This window comes from Stegostoma tigrinum, chromosome 2 (genome assembly GCF_030684315.1).
Source record: "Stegostoma tigrinum isolate sSteTig4 chromosome 2, sSteTig4.hap1, whole genome shotgun sequence".
Lineage (NCBI taxonomy): Eukaryota > Metazoa > Chordata > Chondrichthyes > Orectolobiformes > Stegostomatidae > Stegostoma > Stegostoma tigrinum.
Genome location: NC_081355.1, coordinates 21173790 through 21200514, shown reverse-complemented (window position 1 = coordinate 21200514; position 26725 = coordinate 21173790). Strand labels below are relative to the sequence as shown.

At 42.0% G+C, this 26725-nt stretch overlaps 1 protein-coding gene across 1 annotated transcript in view; it reads right to left on the bottom strand.

Moving 5' to 3' along the window:
- Positions 1-26725, bottom strand: part of LOC125465597 (NFX1-type zinc finger-containing protein 1-like) — a 63015-nt gene that overhangs the window by 19028 nt on the left and 17262 nt on the right. The window contains 9 exon segments of the mRNA XM_059652771.1: positions 535-670; positions 1397-1458; positions 1853-2015; positions 3942-4085; positions 8146-8294; positions 11079-11207; positions 12821-14476; positions 18121-18327; positions 20411-20617. Coding sequence (XP_059508754.1) covers positions 535-670; positions 1397-1458; positions 1853-2015; positions 3942-4085; positions 8146-8294; positions 11079-11207; positions 12821-14476; positions 18121-18327; positions 20411-20617 — 2853 coding nt within the window.

The window sequence follows — 26725 nt, the reverse complement described above, 5'->3', positions numbered from 1 at the left end:
TGTGCTCCTGAGATGCTGCTGGGCCTGCTGTGTTCATCCAGCCCCACATTTTGTTATCTCGGATTTCCAGCATCTGCAGTTCCCATTATCTCTGATCTCAAGTCAGCAGATCTTGTTATTTAGTTTAAGTAACTGCTCAGGTTATTCAACTGACTGTGATGGACATTCCTCAACCTAAATCACCCATAAAGATCACAGTTGCTCACATTTCAATTTTAAGTTTAAATAAATACCTTAAGGCATTGGAGAAGAAGTAAGACATCCAGCCGGTTGCGCCTGATCTGCCATTGTGAGGGATTATGACTGACGTGATTGAACTCAACTACACTTTTCTGCCTTTCCCCCCACGGCCATTGATTTCCTTATTGATTAAAACCCTGCCTGTTTCGGGCTGGAATATACTTAATGGCACAGTCTCTAGAGTTCTCTGCTGTTAAGAATTCAACAGACTTATTACCCTCAATGAAAGAAAAATACTCATCAATCCTAACTGGGCTACAAAATTTAGATAACACTTGGAATTTTCAATATTACCTGTATCCCACTCCGTGGAGTTTGAGTTTGAATCCTCTTCATCCTCTTCAGGTCTTGAATAATGTTTGGATAAAGATGTCAAATCTGATCTTTCCACTTCTTGAGATTGAGCAGAGGGACCACGTTCAGGATCCAGCTTAAAATATAAAGAACACCATTTTGTTAACCATTATTTTGATTATACCTAGGGATAAATCACATTACTGCTTGACAAAAGTTTGAATCAAATTTACACAAATTATTTATTTTCTCAATTACTGCTAGAGCTAATGCGGCATCAGATTTAAGCTGGACTTAATTTAGGAAGTGTTGTGGTCTGCTGTGTTCTGTCTGGAATGAGCAAATTCAAACTCGATTACTGATGTAATGTGGTGGTGCTGATGTTGGACCAGGATGGGCAAGGTCAGAAGTCACACGACATCAGATTATAGTCCAACAGGTTTATTTGAAATCTGAAAGCCTGTGATTTCGAATAAACCCATTGGGCCATAATCTGGTTTTGTGCGACTCCTGATTATTCATGTCGAAGGTCTCAATGTCTGGTAGATATCAGACTTTGAACCAGCACCTAAAACAAAAGATTATATGGTCATATCACATTGCATGGGGTTTTGTTCCATTCAAATATTTGCATCCTGTTGAACTGATTCAATTTGATTTGACTTATTATTGTCCAATGTACTTAGGTACAGTGAAAGTTTTGTTTTGCATGCAGTAAAGGCAGATCATACCATACAAAGTGTATTAGGGTAATAGAACAGGGAAAAGAATACAATGTTACAGCTGCTGAGAAGGTGCACAAAGAGTGAGAGGTATATATACTATATATACTTGCTACTTGTACCCCAGCCTCTGTAGTTACCTGATATCGCTCATCATCACCATCATCATCTTCTTCCTCATCCGACAGATCACTGCGACTCCCTAAAAGATATCAACACTTAGTAATTACTGTCTTGATCAAGACAAAAAAGAAGCTCTCAGTAGAAGGGAGAATATTTTCTTCTTTATTGATAATAAGCACCAAACAAGATATTCATAGAAATACAAACTGAAAATCCTGGTTTGCAATCCAAAGTGATGCCAACAACAAGGGTTTAATTTGCACATTGGCTGCGGTTACCATAAAGGACTCTTCTTCTTAACCTCTCCCCTCACTGGAAGCCTGGTGACCCTTAGGATAAACCATTACCAGTTGTGCCCCTCTCTCTAATGACAAAGCAGCTCTATGGTTTGGCAAGACTGTATCGAATTTAGTATGTTTACTTACAACTATTTTTAAATTTCGAGAAAAAAAAGTTAGAATTTTTGATATTACCGGTCTCTGCCTCCATGGCATCTAAGTCCATTTCCACCAGATCCCTTTCTGTCCTTTCCTCTGACGTTGTTGATCCAAACATGAAATAACAACCATTTGTAGGTAATATTCCTAACCAATCCAGTATGTCATAACAACCAGCGGAACGATCTTCACAGGTCTCCTTAAAATGTAAATAATACCTATTTAACAATTGTTCTGATCGTGGACAAGAGTAATTCAGAATATCAGTTATTGGTTGGTAAATGTTTTAATCAAAGCTGTGCTTGAGTTAATTCTTTGCTTCGTTGTTACTCGAACTCACAATGATCAAATATCAGCCTATGATAACAGTCAAAGGGGTGACATTATTAGGTCCAGCAATGAGTAAGGGGACAGCTACTGAACAAAGAGACGTTGGAGTGCAGGTTCACAGTTTCTTGAAAGTGGAGTCGCAGATGGACAGGACAGTGAAGAAGGCATTTGGTATGCTTCCTTTTATTGATCAATGCATTAAGTATAGGAAATAAAGATGGAAAATAGAAATTGCTGATGTGTCTGGGACAATGTGTCTAAGCTGGGAGATTGTGAGTATGTTAGGCTGTTGCTTTATTATACTGTTAGATAGCTGTCCCGATGATGGCACTAACTCCCAAGTGTTGGGAAGGAGGATTTTGTAGGATTGACAGGGTATGTTTGTCGTTATCATTCCTGGTACCTAGGTCAATGCCAGGTGGTCCATCTGGTTTCATTCCTTTATTTCTTTCCATCAGCTGAATGATTTGCTAGGCCATTTCAGAGGGTTAAAGGTCATCGCTGTATGCCTGGAGTCATATGTACAGCAGACTGACCTGTTTCCTTGCAATAAAGGACATTCATGACCTAGTTGGGCTTTTATGACAATTGACAATGATTTCATAGTCATTGCATTTCATAGGCTTTTAATTGCAGGTTTCTATTGAATTCAGGTTCCACCATTTGCCATGGGTTGTGTGGGTTCCCTGACATTACCTCGATCTTTGGATTGCCAATCAAGTGATAATACCATTAGGCCTTGTCTATCACCAAACATAACTTTGTTCAGCTTTTATAAAATGCCTTGTGATGTTTTACTAACTATATCTCTTGCATAAATGTGTCAGCATTTACCTATTTCGGATTAAGTACACTTGACTGCTAAAGTCTACTAACAGTACATTTTTCCAACTACTGAAGACAAGACTATGCAATATCATGTGGTACAATCTATTTAATCAGGACAGTGACAGTGTTCCATGTTCAGCTCGAGGATGTCACGAGACCCAAATGTTGGGCAGGTAGCTTTCTAAGGGATGCACAGTGCAATTATGGGAGCAGTCAAGAAACATCTTTTGCAAAATGCTTCTTTAAAATTATGATGCAAGCAAAATTTAACAGCAATACAAAAAGTCTAACTTTGACGGGAATCTAATAACCTTGCCGGTGAATACTGGACAATGCAAGAGAATCTCTTCTCAGTTGCAGAATGAAAAACTCACGAATGTGGAAGTGGTGGCTGTGGGTACAATTACAATGTTTAAAAGACATTTGTATAAGTACATGAATAGGAAAGGAGGGATACGAGCCAGGAGCAGGCAGGTGGGACTAGTTTAGTTTTGGACTATGTTAGGCATGGATTGGTTGGACTTAAGGGTCTGTTTCTGTGCTGTATGACCTCCACCTCTTCCCTTGGTGAACTGTTGAAGGGAGAAAACCTGTCATCAATTAATGAGAAGGAGTGGGAATAAAGGATGGAGATAGGGTGGACGGTGAGAGCCTTTTTCCTTGGATGGTGATGGCTAGCACAAGGGGACATAGCTTTAAATTGAGGGGTGATAGATATAGGACAGATGTCAGAGATAGGTTCTTTACTCAAGAGAATGGAATGCCCTGCCTACAACAGTTGTAGACTCACCAACTTTAAGGGCATTTAAATGGTCATTGGATAAACATATGGATGATAATGGAATAGTGTAGGTTAGATGGGCTTCAGACTGGTTTCACAGGTCGGTGCAACATCGAGGGCTGAAGGGCCTGTACTGTGCTGTAATGTTCCATGTTCTATGTTCTTTATGCACATCTGGACACATACCATTCCCAGCTGAAGACTCTGCATGTGATTTGTAGAAATGTATTTGGATAAAGAATACAACTGAAGTACGCCATTCTCACTTGCAGCCAATGATGCAGTTAATATTTCAATGTCACGTTGAATCACTTCTCTTTCTTCAATCAGCTGCAGGAATAAAAGAGTACAACTCAGCTTAGAGGTAATATGTGACCAGTTCTCTGGATTGTTTGTACCTCATTTACATTAATGTTTTCACTATTCCATATGCCAAAGTGATCATTTGATAAAGTTACATAAAGCAAGAGCTCATGGTATGGGGTTAACAGATTCATGTCAATAGAGGATTAGTTAGCTAACAAAAAAAACCAGGAATGAACAGGTTCATTTTTGGATTAGCAAGCTGTAATCAGTGGAGGGCTACAGGCATCAGTGCTGGGGCCTTAGCTATTTCCAATCTGTATCAATGATTTGGATGGAGAGATGAAATGCACCATTGATAAACTTGCTGGCGACACAAGGTATGTAAGAAAACAGGTTGTGAATTAAATAGGTTAAGTGAGTACATAAGATTTGTCAGTTTGAGTATAATCTGGGAAATGTGAATTTGTCTTCTTTGGCAAGAAGACAAAAGTAATGTACTATTTAAAAGGAGGAAGCAGTATTCTGTAGAACAAAAGGGTTGGGTGTTCTGGTATATGGATCACAAAGTTAGCATGCAAAGCAAGTGATGAGGGAGGCAAATGCAATGTTGTTGCTTATGACAAAGGGAACAGAATATAAACATATGGAAGTTTAGCAATGGTTGTGCATGATCTCTGTCAGAAATCACACGATACCAGGTCAGAGTCCGACAGGTTTATTTGAAAACACAAGCTTTCGGAGTCTCACTCATTCTTCAGGTGTTAGTGAGAGAGGTAGTATCAGACACTGAATTTATGAGTAAAAGATTAAAAGGTTCACACCATAGATGAGGATATATTAAACAAGCCCGAGGTGCTGTTTATTTTTAAATAGGTTACAAGGTTTTAATTGAGTAAAATGTGTATGTTTCCCCGAATTCCTTTCAAGTCATGGTCCTGAGACAACTAAAGGTTATTTTTGTTCAAAAAGCACACAATTTGTAGACAGTCAATATGGCATTTAATAAATTCCTACTTTAGAAATAAAACCAGTCTGACTCCAAACTAAAACACAAACAGATTCTAAAAAATGTCTCACACCCAACATGCATTGTCTGACCTAAAAGGTCACCTTTTTACACTGATAAAACTATTAGTTTTCTCAGAACTATGATTTGAAAGGAATTTGAGGATTTACATATACGCATTAATCAATTAAATCCTTCTAACTCATTAAAGATTTAACAGGATCTTAGGTTTGTTTAATATATCCTCATCAATGGTGTGAACCTTTGAGTTTGTCCACCCCAGTCCAACACCATCATCTCCACATCAATGCACAGGATCTTGGTGAGATGGCATCTATAATACTATCTAGTTTCAGTTTCCTTCCTGAAAAAAAAGGATATTGCGTGAGAAGCAATTCAGAGAAGGCTCACTTGACGGCGTTATTTTATCAGGAAATATTGGGCTGCATCCACTGACATTTAGAAGAAAGAAAGCTGATTTTATTAAAATATATAAGGTGGATGTTGAGACAAGAATTCCCATTACGGGACAGAATAGAACTAGGGGGCACAGTTTGAAAATAAGAGCTACTTCCTATAAGGCAGAAACATGGGGAAATACTTTCGGAGAATCATTAGTGTATGGAACGCTCTTCCCTACGAGCAGTAGATACTGAGTTCCTGAATATTTTTAAGAACGAGTTAGATAGATTCCCAAGGATATAAAAGAGTATGGCTAAGAATAGGCTAACAGCATTGAGACCACAGTCAGGTCAGTCACACATTATCAAGTGGTGCAGCAGGTGCCTGTGGGGTGAATTACCTACTCCTGCTCCGCATAAACATTTCCGTATGATCGTAGCACAGAAGATGAAGGAAGGAATTTAGTACAAATAATCAAAATAATGATGGGTTTCTAACAGAATAACATAAGGAGTAATAGGAAGGTCAGCAAGAAGAAACAGATGTAAGACAGATAGCAAAGGAACTGGAGGGAACAATGAAGTTTTTTTCATAGAACACGTGATTGTGATCTGGACCGAATGCCTGAAAATGTGCTGCAAGTAGATTCAATACTAACTTTGAAAAGGCAATTGGTTAAGTATTTGAAGAGGAAAAGACAGCAAGGGTGCAGGAAAACAGCAAGCGGGCAGGATTCACTTGATGGCTGTATGGAGCCAAGGCACATATGATGGTTCCCTCTGTGCTGCAAGATTCCACAATTACTTGATCAAATCAGAAACAGTGTCCCGAGCCTCAGAGCAATCTCTGATCTAAAGGTTCAGGGTTGTTCAAGTGTGACAAAGTATTCTCTTCGCTTTAGAGAAGCAGTCAATCTCCACTTGGCTGATCCTGTACAATTTTGCAGCTGACAAATGCAAACCAATACTATTCCATACTATACAGTGTAATATCAGAGATAATAGGAACTGCAGATGCTGGAAAAGCCAAGATAATGAGGTGTAGAGCTGGATGAACACAGCAGGCCACGCAACACCTTAGGAGCAGCAAGGCTGACGTTTTGGGCCTAGACCCTTCATCAGAAATGCTCCACACCTTGTTATCATACAACAAAATATATTGGAACACCAGTGGGGTGGAGGCACAGAAAAGGGTAGGATACTGCTGAATTTGGAGCTAAATCAGGGACCTAAACTAAAATCCCTCCAAGCCTCGAATGCACATTTAAGGGCTGTTCTGAGCTCCCTTTGGATTCCCATTAGTGGGGATGTGAAGTCCAAATGAACAACGACTCCTGATAACAAGGTGTGTATCTGGATGAGTATAGCAAGCCAGGCAGCATCAGAGGAGCAGGAAAGCTGACATTTCGGGTCTGGAACCTTCTGCAGAAATGGGGGAGGGGAAGGGGGCTCTGAAATAAATAGAGAGGGGGGAGGCGGTGATACAAGTTAGATGGTGGAGCAGATAGATGGAGAGGAGGAGGACAGGTCAAGGAGATGGGGATGAAGTCAGTAAAGGTGAGTGTAGGTAGGGAGTTGGGATGGGGGTTGGTCAGTGAGGAGGGAGGGGCGGGTAGGCGAGAGGGAAGACGGACAGGTCAAAGAGACGGGAATGAGGCTAGTAGAGGTGAGGAAAGTGGGGGTGGAGGTTGGTCAGTGAGGTGGGAGACTCGGATAGGTGGGAGAAAAGACTGACAGGTTAAGGAGGCGGGGATGAGAGGGGGTCTGGTCTTGGGATGAGGCAGGGGTGGGGAGATTTTGAAGCTTGTAAAGCCCATATTGAGACCATTAGTTTGTAGGGGTCCCAAACAAAATTTGAGGTGCTGTTCCTCCAGTTTTCAGGTGGCATCGTTGTGGCTTCTACCTTCTATCACCACCTCCCGCTCTCTCTATTTATATCAGAGCCCCCTTCCCCTCCCCCAGTTCTGGAAAAGGATCCAGAACTGAAACGTCAGCTTTCCTGCTCCTCTGACGCTGCTTGGCGTGCTGTGTTTATCCAGCTCCACACCTTGTCATCTCAGACTCCAGCATCGGCAGTCCCTACTATCTCCAAACAAAGTCTCCTTCTGTGCCACTGTGACTTGATGGACTGAATTTCGTTAAGGCAGCAAGGATTCTGTTGGCAGCCCAAGAAGAGGTTTGTGGGTCTGAGGATAGGGTATGGTTAGGGAATGCAAGTGATATGGCCTTAGAGCTCAATCAGCCATGGTGGTAGCTTCCAGCCTGCCATGACATTAAAATACTGCTACACATGTCAAATATATAGCCACACATCCCCAACACAAAGAGAGATAGAGTGAATGAGGGAGAGCAGATGAGGGGCAGCAGAGGAGGGGGAGTGGAAGAGAAAGACGGAGAGCAGGACCGGTAATTTAAGGCACCTTGCTGTACACAAAATATTTGTTGCATTCCCTGCATTACCAATTGTAACTACACTCAAATACTTGCTGTGAAGTTCTCTCGGAGGCTTTACCGAGGTTTTCGAAGACCTGGTACAAATGCGAGTTCTGTGCCTAGTAGATGCACTTGACAGAAAGACACGTTCTAATGCCAGTTTGCATTTTAATTTTGTTATGCACTCAGTGTTTGCAAAATGAGCACACCCCTCAACTGAAAACATTCAACTTGTCAAACTCACCACAGTTTGTGCACCTTTCAAATATCCTGGCAGATTTTTCCTGAAGGTATGCTGCTTTCTTAGCGTGTGCATAGAAAATCTGGACAGTGATCTATTACTGCTCCTTCCTCCAACTCTGACCAGCCCAGTGTCCAGAAACTTGAGGATCCCTAAAACGGCAGGTCACTTCATTTGTAGACTCAAAAGACAATTAACAGTTCCTTAGTCAACAACGAATGACATTTCAAATACTGTTTGACATGAAATTGGCAATTAGAGACAAAATAAAGAGGGATCTTCACCAAACCTCTTTGGAAGTGAGGAAATTTGCCAACTGCTGTGTGACTCAATGACACTATAATTGTATCCAAACTGGTCTACTCACTTTTAACTGCCCTCCAAAATGATCCAGAAAACTGTTCAGTTGCATCAATCTCCTGAGGAAACTAGGACTGGACAAAAAAAAAACACATGCAACCCCATCCAGGAACATGAAGAACAATAGGATGTGGAGCATGGAAGATCTCTACACCTGATTTCCTGCCAATTCCCCTACTACCCCTTCCCCAATTCATCATGTGTGCTCTACCTGAAAGCAGGTCCTTGGCTCATTGCCTGCTGACACTTCACCCTGAACTGTGTTTTTTAATTGCCTCCCACTCTCAGTGGCACGGCCCATGTCTCTGTTGTGACTGTAATGTGCCTAGTCTGGTGGACATCCTAGCTGTGAGATCCCCAGTTGGGGATGTTAACCTGGCCCAATCAGGGAGCCATGGCTGACAGGAATGTTAGAAGTTCTGTCCACTCTGAGAGCTGGCAAGCCAGACCAGTGTCAAGTGCATTTAAATAAAGGATAACTTCATCACAGGCCTCAGTGGAGTTATTTCAGTCTCCAATGAACTAAAATGGGTAATCAAACTCATGCTGTTGCATTTATGCTGAATCCCATCCCTCCAACCTCCCAAGCAGAAATGTCACCAGTACCATAGTTCGCCATTGAAATTTTCGCTCACTTACATTCCCAGTATTTCGAGCCTATTACATGGTCCTGCCTATGGGGCTCACAGTCCAAGAATTATTAAAATAAATCAACAACAAGAACTGAATTGACTTGTCCATTTTCTTCCTTTGCTATTTTAAAATTTGTATCATCTTCAGAGAGGTGAATTGGAAGGACTACTTATTCATGCTCCAAAAAGGGAACAGAATTAACACAACCAACAAGTTCACTGAGAAAACCCTTTATAATTAGTTGTGTATTGATCCTGTCTCAGTACTCATCTAGTGTGTGAAATCATGTGGTCCTAAAAATCTCCATCGAGCTTGGGTTAGTCAGCGGCTGAAACATAACATTGAATTCTGGCCAATGCTCGCTGAGGAAGGATATAATAGAAGAAATGCATCACAGATTGATCAGAATGATTCCAATGGTTAAAAGGGCTATACAGTGATATCAGTTGGCATATACTAGTTTTGTATTACCTGGCATTCAGAAAGCGAAGTGAAGGTGTTCTAATATTACATCAGTGATTAAAAAAAGGGCTACTGATTTTCAATTCCCGTAACCTGATTTTAAGACATCCAAGAACTGAAATGGTTCCAGAGGGAAACATGTAGGTTTACAAACGGCCACTGCACCCAGCTGACCATGCAAGCTAGCCAATGTGCAGTAGAAGATATTATCTTTATCATATTTTCTTCCGGGTTAGCAGATAATAAAATTTCTCTGCATGTCACTCAGGAAAATCTTGCATTTAGCTCCATATTAATGTAATGGACATTAAATAGCAACATTTACACTACACAGAGGCATAACATAGAACATAGAACAGTACAGCACAGAACAGGCCCTTCAGCCCACAATGTTGTGCCGACCATTGATCCTCATGTATGCACCCTCAAATTTCTGTGACCATATGCATGTCCAGCAGTCTCTTGAATGACCCCAATGACCTTGCTTCCACAACTGCTGCTGTCAACGCATTCTACGCTCTCACAATTCTCTGTGTAAAGAACCCGCCTCTGACATCCCCTCTATACTTTCCTCCAACCAGCTTAAAACTATGACCCCTCATGTTAGCCATTTCTGCCCTGGGAAATAGCCTCTGGCTATCAACTGTATCTATGCCTCTCATTATCTTGTATACCTCAATTAGGTCCCCTCTCCTCCTCCTTCTCTTCAATGAAACAAGTCCAAGCTCAGTCAACCTCTCTTCACAAGATAAGCCCTCAAGTCCAGGCAGCATCCTGGTAAACCTCCTCTGAACCCTCTCCAAAGCATCCACATCTTTCCTATAATAGGGCGATCAGAACTGGACGCAGTATTCCAAGTGCGGTCTAACCAAAGTTTTATAGAGCTGCAACAAGATCTCACGACTCTTAAACTCAATCCCCCTGTTAGTGAAAGCCAAAACACCATATACTTTCTTAACAACCCTGTCCACTTGGGAGGCCATTTTAAGGGATCTATGTATCTGCACACCAAGATCCCTCTGTTCCTCCACACTGCCAAGAATCCTATCCTTAATCCTGTACTCAGCTTTCAAATTTGACCTTCCAAAATGCATCATGCTAAAAAGAGCCATCAACCTTTATTGCAGCCTGCTGTGGAAAGTTGAGAACAGGAGAGGCAATTCACCCTTCCTCACCTGGTCATAACAATAATCAAGGTGTATGAAGGTGATTGAAGGAGTTGATACAGTGGAGTGGAGCTATGTCCTTCAGTGTGAGAGTTCAGAAGTAAAAGGGGCATCAACTTAAAATTAACCTGGTTGACATTTGTCCCGCTTTGGTCGGATGGATGATGCGGAATCAGTATGTGCACATAATTGTGATATTGGTAGAAATTGTAACAACAGACAATGCCATACATTAATCAATTATTGCATTGCTCCAACATTTATGAAATGGTAATCAACAGCCTCAACCATCCATCACATATTGGAAACTCTGACCTTCCAAAAACTGATCCAGTGCATGATTTGTGTAGCAGACCACCAATATAGGTGAACCAGTACCAGATTGCCAAATATTCTCATTAGCCAGAAGCACCTTTGCGACTTTCAGTCCCAGGAAAGTCTTCCCTGCAAATCAGAAAATACAACTGTTATTAAAGGATATAAAATTAACTTTGAAAGTGAATCACTAGAGCATGTACTAAGCAGTGTAATATTGTTTTTCCCATCTATGACACCCAAAGCCTGGAGGAGTCCTGATTGGCTGAACGAGCCCAATTTAAATGGGGTGAGGAAAGATATGCAAGCATTAATCCTGCAGCTTATCAATAACAATAACTTGCATTTATGCTGCAGTTTTAATGTGATCACCATGTTGCCTTTCACAAGAGATCCTTTAATTTAATTACAAATAAACATTTGCCAACATACCAGATGTAAGAAATTGCTCATTGTGGGTCTTAAAACAAAAGGGTGTGAACAGAGCTGGTAGATTTCAGCAGTAGGTCAATATCAGTGTGCATATCAGGGAGTGGGATGAACGGATGGAACCCCTTCAGCCAAACCAGATTTCAGCCTTAATATTTCGAGTCCAGTATGACTTCTTCAGAATGAAAGTGTAATACCAAACTCAAAAGATGAACTGTTTTTCTGTTCACAGATGCTGTCAGACCAGTTGAGTTTCTCCAACATTCTCTCTGCTTGGTTAATATTTCCTGTGTCTGCAAAATGTTGGGTTTATTCAGATTCCACATTTCTCTAATTTCAACTAACAATTCCTGTAAAATGGCTGTTGGCTGACTCATATTACCTCTTTTTTCTGTTGGGGATCTAAGGAAGAAGTGCTGGCAACGCTGCTTGATGCAAAAGGTCAAGTCACCTTCAGGGCTGCTCTTTCATTATTGAGCGAGACAGCTGGTGGGAGTTTAACCTGCGGGGTGAGGTTGAGAAGGCGGGACCTTCACGGTAAACCTTGGCCGGTGTGGGAACTAAACCCGTGATGTTGGTGTCACTTTGCATCAAAAACCAATCAACTGCAGCCTCACAGCGCCAGGGACCCAGGTTCGATTTCACTCTCAGGCGACTGTCTGTGTGGAGTTTGCACATTCTCCCGGTGTCTGTGTGGGTTTCCTCCGGGTGCTCCGGTTTCCTCCCACAGTCCAAAGATGTGCAGGTTAGGTGGATCGGCCATGCTAAAGTGCCCGAAGTGTTTAGGGGGTGTGTGGGTTATAGCGGGGTGGGTCTGGGTGGGATGCTTCAAGGGGCGGTGTGGACTTGTTGGGCCGAAGGGCCTGTTTCCACACTGTAGGAAATCTAATCTAATCTAAAAAAACTGTGGTGACCAACTTCCAGAGACATGGTGCTGGACATCTTGACAATGCCATTTGACCCCTATCTGACTATCTGAATTAGGCTTCTGTTCATTTCCAATAGGCCTACTGGCAATGTGAACTCGAGGACCACATGAACATTAGAACTTGCTGCAGTATTAAGTGAGGGGTGTTCTCCCTGGTGTCCACTGTAACATATATTCCTCAATTAACATCAGAGAACAACATTCTCTGGCATTTATTTTAATGTTGCTCTTGGGAGCTTGCTAGGTGCCAAACAGCTGCTGCATTTCGCAAACACACCAGACAGTGCATTTCAGTGGGGCTTCTAGAGTGACAGCGAAAGGTGCTACACAAGTGCAAATCCTATCTATTATGTTATAGAATTCAATCCAAGTGAAACAACTTTACCTGTTCCTGGTGGACCCTGGATAATGGCAACCTCTTTGGTCAGGGCCAACTGCATGGCTTGCATTTGGGATTTGTCAAAGTTTAACTTCTGTATAGAAGGCCATTTTGTAAAATCACGCACATCAAAATTACTACCCAAGTTCAGCAGGTTGGCAGCAAACATGGGCATGTTTGACTGTTTTGCGGTTGGAAGACATTGGTCTGTCATCAAAGGCTCAAGTGTATAGGCTTGACCTGAAGTTAGATATTTGGGTTCTGCAATTTGAGCCTGGCCTTCCACAATGTATTTCTGGAAGGGTAGCTCATTGTCTTTAATCTCTTTAAGGCCTTCCAAAATGTGGCGGTAGGCTTCAAAGTATGCAGTTGTTTCAACCATGAGAAAAGAGTCTCTTGGATTAACATCCGCCAGTTGATCCCGGCTATCTTCGGTGAAATGCAGCGTGATGATGCCTTCTTTCAGTCCTTCAAGGTCCCTGTCTGCCACTGTTGCACACAGCATTGTTTCAAATTTATCTTTGGATAGGCAAAGAAACGACCCAAACAACAGTCGCTTAGAGCTCTCCCATCGAATGGACTTCAGCGGCTTTATGTCAAACTTAATCTGGAAGAAGACACCGCTACGTGTGCATAATGGACCAAGTATATGTGCGTCAAAGTAAATTCTGATATCATCTATTTTGTTCTTTCGTAGCTCCTTCTGGTCACAGGACAACAGCTTGGAAATACCGTCTCTTAATGGGCGAACAAAGTCTTCCCGGAGTAGGCGAAAGTGTATGTCAAGGTATGTGGCAGTATCTGGATATTTTCCAGTGACAATGTTGGGTCTCACATAAGGTTTGTTGATTAAATGAATGTCTTCATAGGTTGGATATATTGAAAGGCATCTAAAGTCTTCCACGTAAGTCCCTTTAAAGTAGGTGTAGGTATCGGATTTCAAATTCCCAAGTCGCTTCTTCTCCTGCAGGTCGGCAACCATAGCCTGCAGGTTCTCGAGGCTTTTCCTGGTTTCGGTTGAGCCAGGGAAACCAATAGACCGCAGGTAATTTGAAGTCGACTGCACCAATGAGGCTAGAAGAGTCACTTCCAAAAAAGCACTCGCAGGGTAGACAGTAATCAGCTGATGGAGCAAGTTTACTATAGAATTAAGGTGAACAGAGTTTTCCAAAAGTGATTTTGTCAATGTTTCTGTCTGAGCACTGACAACAAATTCAGGGAGGATACTTTTCAGAAACATGGAATCCTTGATCAGCTGTAGAAGATAATGTAAATTACTTCGGTTGGACTGGCATTCGAATGTTGAATTGAGAACTTTCAGAAAGGACAAAATGAGGTTTCTTTCAGGATTAGCTTGGTTTAGGAAGTCCTTGAGCCCACTTCTGGGAGAGGCCAGTCTCATTATAACATCTGCTGGTTTCATTATGGCCAACCTTTGGAGCTCTCGGCTGTCTATATTCCACTGCCTGTGTTGAACGGGTTTGCTGGGTAGGGATGCTGAAGGGCTGGCAGCCCGGGACTGTTGGTTGGTTCTACGATTGGACGTGGATGTGTGTTGTCCCTGGGTTTGATTACTAGATTGTTTGTAACTCTGCTGTGAATGACTTTTGTGGGTAGCAGGCTGGTTTGTTCTGCCCATTCCTTGAGAGTGTGGGGATCTACCTGTAATTGCACCATTGGGGAGGGAAACAGAATATTTTGTGTTAGCAGATATGCCATCATTGTTCAATTATGATACTACATTGCTGAGGATGCTCGACACCATTGTGATAAAACCATCAGCTTGATCGGTCATCCAATCAACAACTTAAACATGTATTCCAGCTACCATTCATGAGCCAGTGCTGCACTACGCATTCCTTACAGGCCACAGGAAATCATTAAGACCATAAAAAAATAGGTCATTTGGTCCCTTGAGCTTGCTCCACCTTTCAATAGGAACATGACTGATCTGACATTCCTCATGTCCACTTTCCTGCTCTTTCCTCATAACCTTTGATTCTCCTACCAATCTAGAATTTATCTATCTCAGCCTTAAATAAACAAGGATTCTGCCCCTGCGGGTCTCTGTGGCACACTCTAAAGATTCTCAACCCTCTGAGACAATAAATTCCTCCCCATCTCAGTCTTAAATTTGCACTCTTTAAGTCTGAGTCCATGTCTTCTAGTCCTAGACCGTCCCATGAAGGGGAATATCCTCCAAGCATTTATGCTGTCAAGGCCCTTGAGAATCCAACACGTTTCGATGAGATCACCTCTCATTCTCCGAAACCCAAGTGAGTAGAGTCCCATACTATTTAAACTTTGCTTATAAGACAATCTGTCCATACCATGGATCAATTTAGTGAACCTTCTCTGAACTGCATCAATGAGATAATATAATTTTATGGAGTAATTGTTCACAGTACTCAACAGCACCTTGTAGTTACAGTAAGACTTCCTTACTGTTATACTCCAATATCCTTGAAATAAGGGCCAACATTTCAGTAACCATTCTGATTACCTGCTGCAGTCGTGTGCTAGCTTTCTGTGTTTCATGTGCAAGTACCCCCAACTCGTTTTGTGTTGCAGTTTATGGCAGTTTCTTTTTCTCCATTTAAGCAATATTCTGTACTTTTGTTCTCCCTTCCAAATTGTAAAACTTCATATTTTTTCCACGTTAAACTCCATTTGTCATCTTTTTGCTCACTTACTTAGTCTATCACTATCTCTCTGTAAACTGCGTCCCTCTGCCTTTCCACATATGTGTCATCCATGAATTTTGCGACAGTACACTTACTCTCATGTTACACACGTCAAACTGGCTTATGGATTGAAAAGGGAATCCAGGGCCAGACATCTTTTTTTGCTAATTCAGGATGACTCAGAAGCTTTTCAGAAAAGGACGCATGCGACTGGCTTTGAGATTCTCAACCCTATTCCGGGCTTTCTGATTTTGGGAATGCTTCTTCTCAGGCAAGCAGGCACCCTAACCCTGGGGGCTTCTTTGAGAAGATAGGCCTAACCTACTCCTTCGTGGGGGTCAGACAAGGTTTTCAAAGTATTTGTGGTTCATAGCACATCAACGGTGTCCTGAATCACAGTTTGCATGAGGGAACCTTTGAAATAGGGGTTTAAAATGTCCGCCTTATACCTCACCACAGCCCCCACACCCAGCCATACCAAGATATGGCCAACCCTCAGAAAACAATCCCTGGGTGGGCATAAGGAATCCCAAGCATCACCTCCCATATCCCATTGGTCCCAAGTGTCCGATGCAAGGCCCCTAAATAACCCTCATGTCATGAATGGCACCTCTCTTCCTCTTCATCCAATAGACACGACATGAAAGCAATTAACTTTATAGTAATAGTTGGATGTGTTTAAAAGAAGTTATAAATTAATTATTTTTAAAAGCTTTTCATTGTGTTAAAAAATACTCCTTTCTACTGTAAAGCATTCATCCAGACCTGTTTAGTAAGTTTCAATAACTGAAACTACAAGGTACTTGAAACCAGAGCTGTCAATCAAATTCAGCAGGCCTGGCAGCATCTGTGAAGAAAAAAAATCAGAGTTGATGTTTCGGGTCTGGTGACCATTCTTCAGAACACTGAGGAAGGGTCACCGGACCCGAAACGTTAACTCTGATTTTTCTCCTTCACAGATGCTGCCAGACCTGCTGAGCTTTTCCAGCAACTTTGTTTTTGTTCCTGATTTACAGCATCAGCAGTTCTTTCGGTTTTTATCTGTCAATCAAGTTGCACTGCTGCATCAGCAACTGAATCATTGGCTGAGCCCTCGGTCAAGAATACACAGTGAGGCTTGGAGTTTCTGTTCTAAAAGCAGTGAAGGATTATGAATGGACCACCCTTTTATTAAAAAAAAGTTTTCCTTTTGCACATCAAGCTGCCACTTGAGGGTTCATAGCTTTCAGGTGGTGTGTAGGGGGTGGACAAGCTTAGGAATGGCATAAGCTGCATAAGTTTAGAGGATATAAGATGGCACCGATGGGGCTTGGGATGGGTGAAAGCTGCAGGGCCATGCCATTTTTATTGCTGCTGGGCACAGTTGTTCAACACTGAGGTTGGCCTGTTAAAAAGACACCACCACAGCCAATGTGGCTCCCTTCAAAATAAAAACTCCTCCTGAGTTGGCTCACCCAACTTCAGCCACCGTCTGCCCCTCCAGTGGGACCAGGAATTCCCTCAGCCAGCTTAAGGATGAAAACTGGCTCATTGCTATCATTCTCCTCATTGATGCTGGGTCATAAACTCAAACATGCCCATATAACAGTGTTTGTGGAGAAACATCCACTATACTGTCAAAGAAAGAGCACCACATTCTCCAGGGCAACTAGATGGGTAATAACTGACAGGACTGCCAGTCAGACTCATTGGATTCACAACACCAACTCTGTCTTCTCCCTGTAGATGCTGACAGACCTGGTGAGTTTCTCCAGCAATTGCTGTTTCTGCGTGATTCAGCCCTGACAGTGACATGGATATGCAAAAAACCTCTTTTCTGAAGCAATAGAATGTCTCATTTTAGCTTTGGCCTTTTCGAATTGAAACTAATAGCACTCATGCTATTATGTTGGCACAAAAATAGCAATATTTCAGGAAAACACCTTAAATTAAGAATGGTGCATAGCTTCCATCTGCAACTATTAAACTGGATGTAAGAGTTAAAACTAGCACACAACTGAATCAGAAACTCCATGAAAATGGGACTAATATATCAGAATTATGGGTTATTAAAGATCTCTTTACACAAAAATCCCAAAAAATTTAATTAAAGAACTTTAGCACTTAATTTGTACTCTTTGCTGTGATGCCTGAGACATCATCAGAGGAGTCATATTTGGACTTGAAACATTAACTCTTTTTCTTTGTCCACAGATGCCAATCTTATTGAGTTTCTCCAGGATTTTTCATTTTTATTTCTCACTACTATCTCAGGTGGACATGAAAAATCACGCCAATGGAGAAAGTTTAGGGCGTTCTCCCTGGTGCTGGGGCTTATCCCTCAACCAAAAGAGCTTTACAAATGATCTAGTCATTATCATACTGCTGTTTGTGGAGCATGCTGGGAGTAAAATGATTGCCATGTTTCCCACGGTACAACAAGGCACCACACCAAAAAGTACTTAATTGTAAATACATTAGGACATATTGAATTCATGAAAACCACCACAGAAATGCAAGTTTCTTTGATTTCCTCATCTTACATTATTTTGTAGATTATGGCAAACATTCTGTTAGCGATATTTTAACAATTGCTCCTTTTCACGCTTAAACTTTCAAGTCATATAGCCCACCCTTGCTGACCTTGTGATTTCTGTTGGCGATGGTTATCATTTTCCTTCACGTTTTCCCTGAAAGAATCAAGCAGGTTAGGCTGACTTCCATACAACCAGAGATTTTTTGTATGATGCTCAAACGAGTCACGATGCTCAGACCTATTTTTTGCCGACACGCTCTCAGACCTATTTTTCGCTTGATGTGGGTGCCTACTTCGCTGTCTTTGTCTCTGTCCTGGAATTTAAAAAGAAGATATTGGAGTCTCTGCCAGCAATACCCATCTCACAAGACTAATTTTCAACGTATTTTCCACTTAAACTTTGGTGTTGCAGCTGCCCGTGGCTGAATGGGACAAAATGGCTACTGATTTTTATTTTAGCTGACACAAGATGGTTGAAGAAAACTGTAGCAGATGCAGCATTTCATATTGCTCGGATCATGGCCTTCACAGACAGATAAGAAAATGCCTCTGAGAGCCACAACACAGTCTTGGTAAGATGGGGCTAGAATGCTGACAGTAAGATTGTACTTTTCTGATAAGGATAGCTCAGATGAAAAAAGTCTGATTTCAAATTTCCTACTTTGTTATGAAATAGAATTGGAAAGCTTGACACACCTTAGATAAGCCTTTTAAATAACAATAGCTAGGAAATTTAATTAGATTTCTGGAGGCGGTGAGCCTTGGACGCAGAGATTGGTTTCAATAAACACGCTTGGAGAACCTTGATAAGAACCTGATACCAGCTGGTAGATTAGAAAAGAAGTCTGAGCCCACATTAATCTAGGCTTTTAAGTCATTGTTACTACATATAAATACACTTACATGGGTGAGTTAAAATTATAAAAGCAACTGACCAAATAACATTATGGGATTCAACTGATCTTTCTATAAATAAATGGCTGTGGACAGTGGAAAGAAACTGTTTCTCCATCAGAAGGCAGATTAGAACAATAAAGACGTACAAACAGGTTAATGTCACAAGAGCACCAAGAAACAAATGACATAGTCGGGGTAGGGGGGATTAACCATTGTGAAACAAGAGAATAAACAACTGCCACTTCACAGCCTAATGAACAAGGAAAGAATGACAGAATAAAACCTATAAGACAGGGTGGGAAAGAAGTCATGTCCCCAGAACCTTAAAGAACCCAAAAAGCTTCTTTTCATGACTTGATACAGCTTTAAAACTGCGATATTTAAGAAATCATTACATTCGTTGAATGAACTGTTCTTCTTGCCCAATGTCACATTCTTAATCAGCAACTTAGTGAAAGGCTATTTGTTGATCAGCCATCCCTCTATCATCTCTGATACTGCTGTCACTGTGTGTCAGTCATGGCTCAGTGGTAACTCTCTAGGCTCTCATTCAGAAGGGTGTGGCTTTTTAGTGCAGTGCCACTGTTGAAGATAGAGTCCTCTGGATGAGACAATAAACCTTGCCTCACATCTCATCAGGAACACCCAGAAAATCCCGTGACGCTACTAGAAAAACAGCAGGAGAGTTTTCTATGATATAAACACAGGGATTGTGGGTGAAACTCAGCAGATGTGGCAGCTTCTGTACAGAGAGAAAAACAGAGTTAACATTTCAAGTCTGCAATAACTCTTTAGAACCAGTCTCAAAATGTTAACTGTTTCTCTCTCTGCTACCAGACCTGCTGTTTGTTTCAGATTTACAGCATCTGCAGTATTTTGCCTTTATTGAGAGCTCTCCATGATATGGGGTAACACGGTGGCTCAGTCATTAGCACTGCTGCCTCATAGAACCAAGGGCCTGCGTTTGATTCCACCCTTCAACAACTGTGTGTGTGGCATTTGCACATTCTCCCTATGTCTGCGTGGGTTTGCTCAGGTTTCCTCCCACGGTCCAAAGATGTGCAGGCTAAGTGGATTGGTCATGCTAAATTGCCCGTAGTGTTCAGGGATGTGTCGATTAGGTGGACTATAGGGATGGGTCTGGGTAGGATGCTCCGAGGGTCAGTGTGGACTTGCTGGGCTGAAGGACCTGTTTCCACACTGTACGGATTCAAATCCCAGTCAATATTTATCTCTGGACTAAAAGACAATCTACTTGTGGGTGCTTGCTGTCTGCAAATGGACTTCTAAATTTCCTACACTAAAACAGCAATCACGCTTCAATTGTATTTAATTGGAGGCAAAATGCTTCGGGACAGCTTTAGATCACGAGACAATACTTTTTGATTTTTTTGCAGATTATGGAAAATCGTGCAAGTGTCTGACTTATTAACATTTCAACATTCAACGTGGTTTCTCTTGCTTTAAATTTCCAAGTTACATAGCCCATGTTCTGCTAACCTTCTACTTTCTGCTGTCTTGGTGTCTTATGCTCCACACTGCCTTTTACAGGCAAATCAAGCAAGTTCGACTGAATTCCACTGAACCTGGGATTTCTCACGCGAGACGCAGACTGTTCACGATGCTCAAACCTCGTCTTTGCAGAGGTGTTCTCTGACCTATTTTGCATTTGATGCGGGTGCCTCCCTCGTTGCCCATCTCTCTGCCCTGGAATAAAAAGACAGCTTAGCACATTGGAGACACATATTTCAAAAGGATTGAAGAAGGAATTAAAAATAAAAGAACTCAATTTAAGACCAGTCTAACTTGTCAAGAATCAGCATGGAGGAAGGGATAGAGGCAGGATTTAACCAACGTTCCTGCTCTCAACAGCAACACTGCCAGTAAAGTCAGGCACCACAGCGACCAAAGCCATTGGAAATCTGGATCTTGGGATCAGTTTAAATATTTAAGACTGGAGAGTGAAAGATTTTTGGTGGATGAGGGGATCAAGGAAGATAGAAAAAAGGCAGGCAAATGAGGTTGATACATAACATGATTGTGACCTGTTTGAGAGGCGATCAAGCTCACTGGTCAAATCCTTTGTTCTCTGAACAAAAACCACTGCAAAAGCTCTGAATGCTAAAGCAAAAAAGGATAACAGAATACATGCATTTGGTATAAACCAAAGTACGAAAATAGCAATGTCACTGGATCAGGAGTCTGGAACATCTATCTAAAATTCAACTTATTACGTGTTTAGGTTGCGTAAGAGTTGCATGAGGAATGGGTCAAGGAAATAGCATTAAACCCAGTAAATTGTGTACATTATACCCTACTTTGCCCTTTACTCAACCTGCTTAAATCTCTTGAAGGGGGCAAACAACAAGTAAAACTTCCAAAACAGAAGTTTACATTGTTCACAAGATCCAAGGGGATCATATTTCCTTTGAGGCTCATCCATATCCCCTGTGGCGTTGAAAACACTGGCCTGAATTTGGCAAACGACAGTAAAATTATACAGTGCTCAGTGCTGATCTTGAAGAAAGTTGCCCACAACGATCTGCTGGTCTCTGTGGTTTCTGTTTCAACTTTTCTAAACACGGGGTTACATTCTGACCTGGCTATTGGGACAATATGTCCAGCAACCGTAATATCACCAAGCAGGTGGAGTAGCAGTATTGTTGAATTTTCAGATAACAAGCCGCAATATCAAGAGGTAAGGCTTTGTTATTTGCTTTAGTCCGACAGCAAAATAAAAGATTGGGACATGTACATGGCACTAAAGGTAGAAACAGAAATTGGAAATAAACTTAAAAATGACAAAAATCTATGGCAATTTATTATAGAGTGGAGAATTTTGATATTGCCCAAATAAGTTTGTTAAAGTTTTTAAACAGTTTGTAAGTGTCGGTGAGATTAGTCAGCAATAATTAATGCTTACAATGCAATTAAAAACCCAGTTTACACCTAACTAAATGTAGTTCACTTTTTCAGGGGGCTTTGCAGAGACACTAAAGCTTAAAAAGTGAAAGATCATTTCAAGTAAGTGATTTCCGATGAACTGTATTGAAGGGTCATCACAATCTGAAATATTACTTAAAGGCCAAGTTTTCCAATTTTCAGTTGAAGTGTTTTGCCTGTTCTGCCATGACTCACAGCAACTTTTCTAATGCGACCCTCTCTTCTCCATCACATTAATTATCTAACTGGGATCTTTGACCCTCTTCTCCTGCAATCCACGTGGCAGAAAAGGTGGAAACACTCACTGCTGTTGCTCGCATTCACACCACTAGCCCAGCCGTACACCACATCAGCTGCTGAAAGTCAGGAACTGCCCCTCACACCATGGGACTCATCCATTATGACTCAGAACATGGCCCAGAAAGGGAAAGCTGGCTTCTTGCTTCACCGACAAGAACCTGGTGGTTAGGGAGGCTGGGCGTTGACTACACTGTTTCCTGCTGACTGCCACAGGAGGCCACACAAGTAGACACTGCCACTTGACCCAGATAGTGACCTTGGGTTAAAATGGGCCACCAGCAGTGCAGGAAGAAACAGAAGCTTAGAAAATAGGAGCAGGAGTAGGCCTTTTTGACTGAATGAGCCAGCATTGCTATGTAATATAACAGCTAATCTTCCATCTCAGATCTGCATTCTCACTCTCTCCCCATATCCCTTGACGCATTCAGTGTCTAGGCATTTTATTTTGCTCTTGAACACATTCAGTGACTAAGAAAGTGATGGTCTTCTGTGCTCTTCAGCAGTAAGTGCTACCATCTTCTCTCTGCTGCTTCACACTTTCAGGACTACACTGTCTTATCTCTCCAAGGCTCACAGACCACAACTCTTGTTCCTACACGCATCACATCCCCTCCACAGCTCTCACCCACCTCATCTTCCAAAATCACTAATCCTCCCGGCCCTCTAAGCTTCCTACTCGCTTACTGCAGACACCTCATCATCTCTCCAATAAATCTTCTTCCATCCATTTCCATCATCTTCAATCCCTCCCTTTGTCCTCTGGCAGGGAAAAGCTGCCCCCACTTCTCTCTCAACTGGTATTTCCTCAGCACCCCAATGACTCTTAACTGTAATCTCCAACCATCAAGCTAGGTCCACAATTCAATTGGGTCATGGCTATTAATTTAACTCGAAGCCATTTTCATGCACTATCCTCTTGATGTCATTATTCTCCAGCATTCTATCAATTTCTGTCTTCAACCTACTCAATGATTGTGCTTTCTCAAGCTTCTGAGGCAGAGCTGTTGCTTGAACTTAGCCTCCACATGCTCCATTCAGTGACACTCAAAGAGGACGATGCCTAGATGGATCCTTCTTGTGTGTTCTCAGGCAAACAATTACCGTGCGTCAATGGGAATATTGCACTTGCTACAAATGTTTTCAGGGTGTCCTTGTAGCATTTCCCCTACCCGCCTAATGATCGCTTTCCATTGCGGAGCTCAGAATAGAGCATTTGTTTAGGGAGTCTTGTGTCAGGCAGACAGACAATGTGGTCTGCCCTTTGCTGCCAGTCATAGAGGCACAGGGTCATAGAGTCATGCAGTACAGAAACAAGTCCAACCAGTCTTTTGGAAGATCTAATTCAAGAATGAACTATACAGTAAATGGAAAAGTCCTAGGGAAAATTGATGTACAGAGAGATCTGGGTGCTCAGGTCCATTGTTCCCTGAAGGTGGCAACGCAGGTCAATAGAGTGGTCAAGGCGGCATACGGCATGCTTTCCTTCATCGCACGGGGTATTGAGTACAAGGGTTGGCAGGCCATGTTACAGTTGTATGAGACTTTGGTTCAGCCGCATTTAGGGTACTGCATACAGTTCTGGTCGCCACATTACCAAAAGGATGTGGATGCTTTGGAGAGGGTGCAGAGGAGGTTCACCAGGATGTTGCCTGGTATGGAGGGCGCTAACTATGAAGAAAGGTTGAGTAGATTAGGATTATTTTCTTTAGAAAGACGGAGATTGATGAGGGACCTGATTGAGGTCTACAAAATCATGAGGGGTATAGACAGGGTGGATAGCAAGAAGCTTTTTCCCCAGAGTGGGGGACTCAATTACTAGGGGTCATGAGTTCAAAGTGAGAGGAGGAAAGTTTAGGGAAGATATGCATGGGAAGTTCTTTACGCATAGGGTGGTGGGTGCCTGGAACGTGTTGCCAGTGGAGTTGGTAGATGCAGACACAATAGTGTCTGGACAGGTACATGGATGGACAGGGAGCAAAGGGATACAGACCCTTAGAAAACAGATGACAGGTTTAGACAGAGGATCTCGATTGGTGCAGGCTTGGAGGGCTGAAGGGCCTGTTCCTGTGCTGTTATTTTCTTTGTTCTTTGTTCAGTCCATTCTGACCATATTCTCAAAGAAAACTAGTCCCACCTGCCTGTTCCTATCCCAAATATGTCCAAACCTTCCCTATTCATGTGCTTATCCGAATGTCTTTCAAATGTTGTAATTGTACCACATCCACCACTTCCTCAGGAAGTCCATTCAAGACATGAACCATGATCATATCTGTCTAAAAAATGTGCCTTTCGTCTTCTTTAAATATCTCTCCTCTCAACTTGGAAGTGTGCCCCCTAGTCTTGAAATCTCTCATCCTAGGGAAAAGACAACTATCATTAACTCTATCTATGGCCCTCATGATTTCATAAACTTCCGTCAGGTCACCTTCTCAACTACCTACACTCCAGTGAAAAATGCGCCAGCCTGTCCAGCCATTTTTTGTAACTCAAACCTTCAATACCAATAGCAATGTCCTGGTAAATCTCTTTTGAACCTTCTCCAGATTAACAATATACTTCCAACAACAAGGTAACCAGAACTGAAGACAATATTTCAGAAGAGGGCTCACCAATGTCCTGTACAACCTCAATATGACTTCCCAACTCCTATACGCAAAAGACTGAGCAATGAAGGCAGGTCTGCCAAATGCCTTTTTAACCACCTTGTCTATATGTGACATGAACTTTAAAGAATTATGTACCTAAACCCCTCGGCCCCTCTGTTCTACAACACTACACAAGGCCCTACCTTTAACTGTATAAGCCCTACCCTTGTTTGTTGTGCCAACGAGCAATATCTCACATTTATCCAGATTGAACTCCATCTGCCCCATTTTTCAGCCTATTGGTCCATTTCATTAAGATCACTTTGTAATCTTAGAAAGCTTTCTTCACTGTCGACAATGCCAGCGTCATCCACAAACTTACTAATCACGGTTAGTATATTTTCATCCCCAAGTCATTTATATAAATGACAAATAAAAGGGGACACAGAATCGATCTCTGTGAAACACTGCTGGTGACAGGCCTCCGGTCTGAAATGCAACCCTTCACCACCACTCTCTGTCTCCTGCCATTAAGCCATTTATGTATCCAATTGGTAAGCTCACCCTGCATCCCATGTGACCTAACTTTACGAATTAGTCTACTATGTGAAACTTTGTCAAAGACTTTGCTATGTATGACCAGTGCCTCAATACTGGGGATATTGGCCTGGTAGAGGCGGTTCATGTTGGTACACCTTCCCTGTTAGTGGATTTACATTTTTATGGACCAGACCAAGCCTCTCAAAACATGTAAAGAAAATAGCCCAGACTAACTTTTTTTTGATATGTCCCAGTGCCAGTCCCAGGCATTGCATTCCAGGTGCAATTCAATTGGTCAAACTACCAGGCTAGAAGCAAAACACACTTTATTCATGTGGTATAAAATACAGAGAAAGTAAAAATAGAAGAACTGACTTAACTGTAACTCTATTGATATATTTAACAAAATAATCAACTACTCATTGGCCGATATATAGTAAAATTCCATAAGCAGACTGTTGGCAAAGGCAAAGTTAGTAACATAGACTGTCTCACATGTAAGTCTAGCAGCCGGAAGTGAATCCTAGGTTATAGCTATAACAGAGAAACGAATAAGAGCTTCCACATCCAACTTCAAGATTCCAGCAACTGCTACTGAAAACTAAACTAAATATCCTGGTTCTTAGGGAGCTTGACCCCACCACTTCAGGTTGCTTCTATTGTCCAACTTTAGAAAATAACCCAAGGCCTCACAAGCTATTTACTTCATTGGCTTGAAGCAGACCACTTGGTACCTCTGTCTCAACCTCTCTTCATAAAGAAGACCAAGACAAAATACATTTTTTAAAGCCAATGTATTGTAGCATACAGAATTTTGCAAAGGCAGCACTAGTGATAACTCTCCAGGAATTTGAGATGTATAATGTACATGCTCCTTTTTCTGACGTATGCAGGAGGGTGGAGACCATGGCTGCTCTGTAGAACATAAGCTTGCTGGTAGGGTGCTGCATTCGAGGTCCTAGACTTTGAATGCTCTGTTCTTCAGGCATCCGACTGCTGCACTAGCACATTGGAGTGAATACTGGATTTTGTTGTCAATGTCAGCTCACACTGAGAGGAGGTTCTCAAGGTATGGGAAATGATCCATGCTGTCCAGGGGTTCACCATGGATTCTGAAGGTTGATGGCAGTATCGTGTGGCAGGAGGAGGCTGGTAGAGAACCTTTGTTATTCACAACCAACCAGGAAGTAAATCATGTTTATTTCACACAGTTGCCTAACCCATTCCTTTCCACAATGCTCAAGCAGACAATGGATATATTGGGGGAGTAAGCCACAGTTACTGAAAAGATTGAAGGGATTGAGTTAACTACTTTCCATTGAGACCCTGAAAAGTTGCTAAATTTGGTCTCAGAATGTCAAAATTAAGGGCTGAGGTACCAAGTTACTCCACCAATCAATGCAGCAGTACAGTGGCTCAGTGGTTAGCGCTTCTGTCTCAGTGCCAG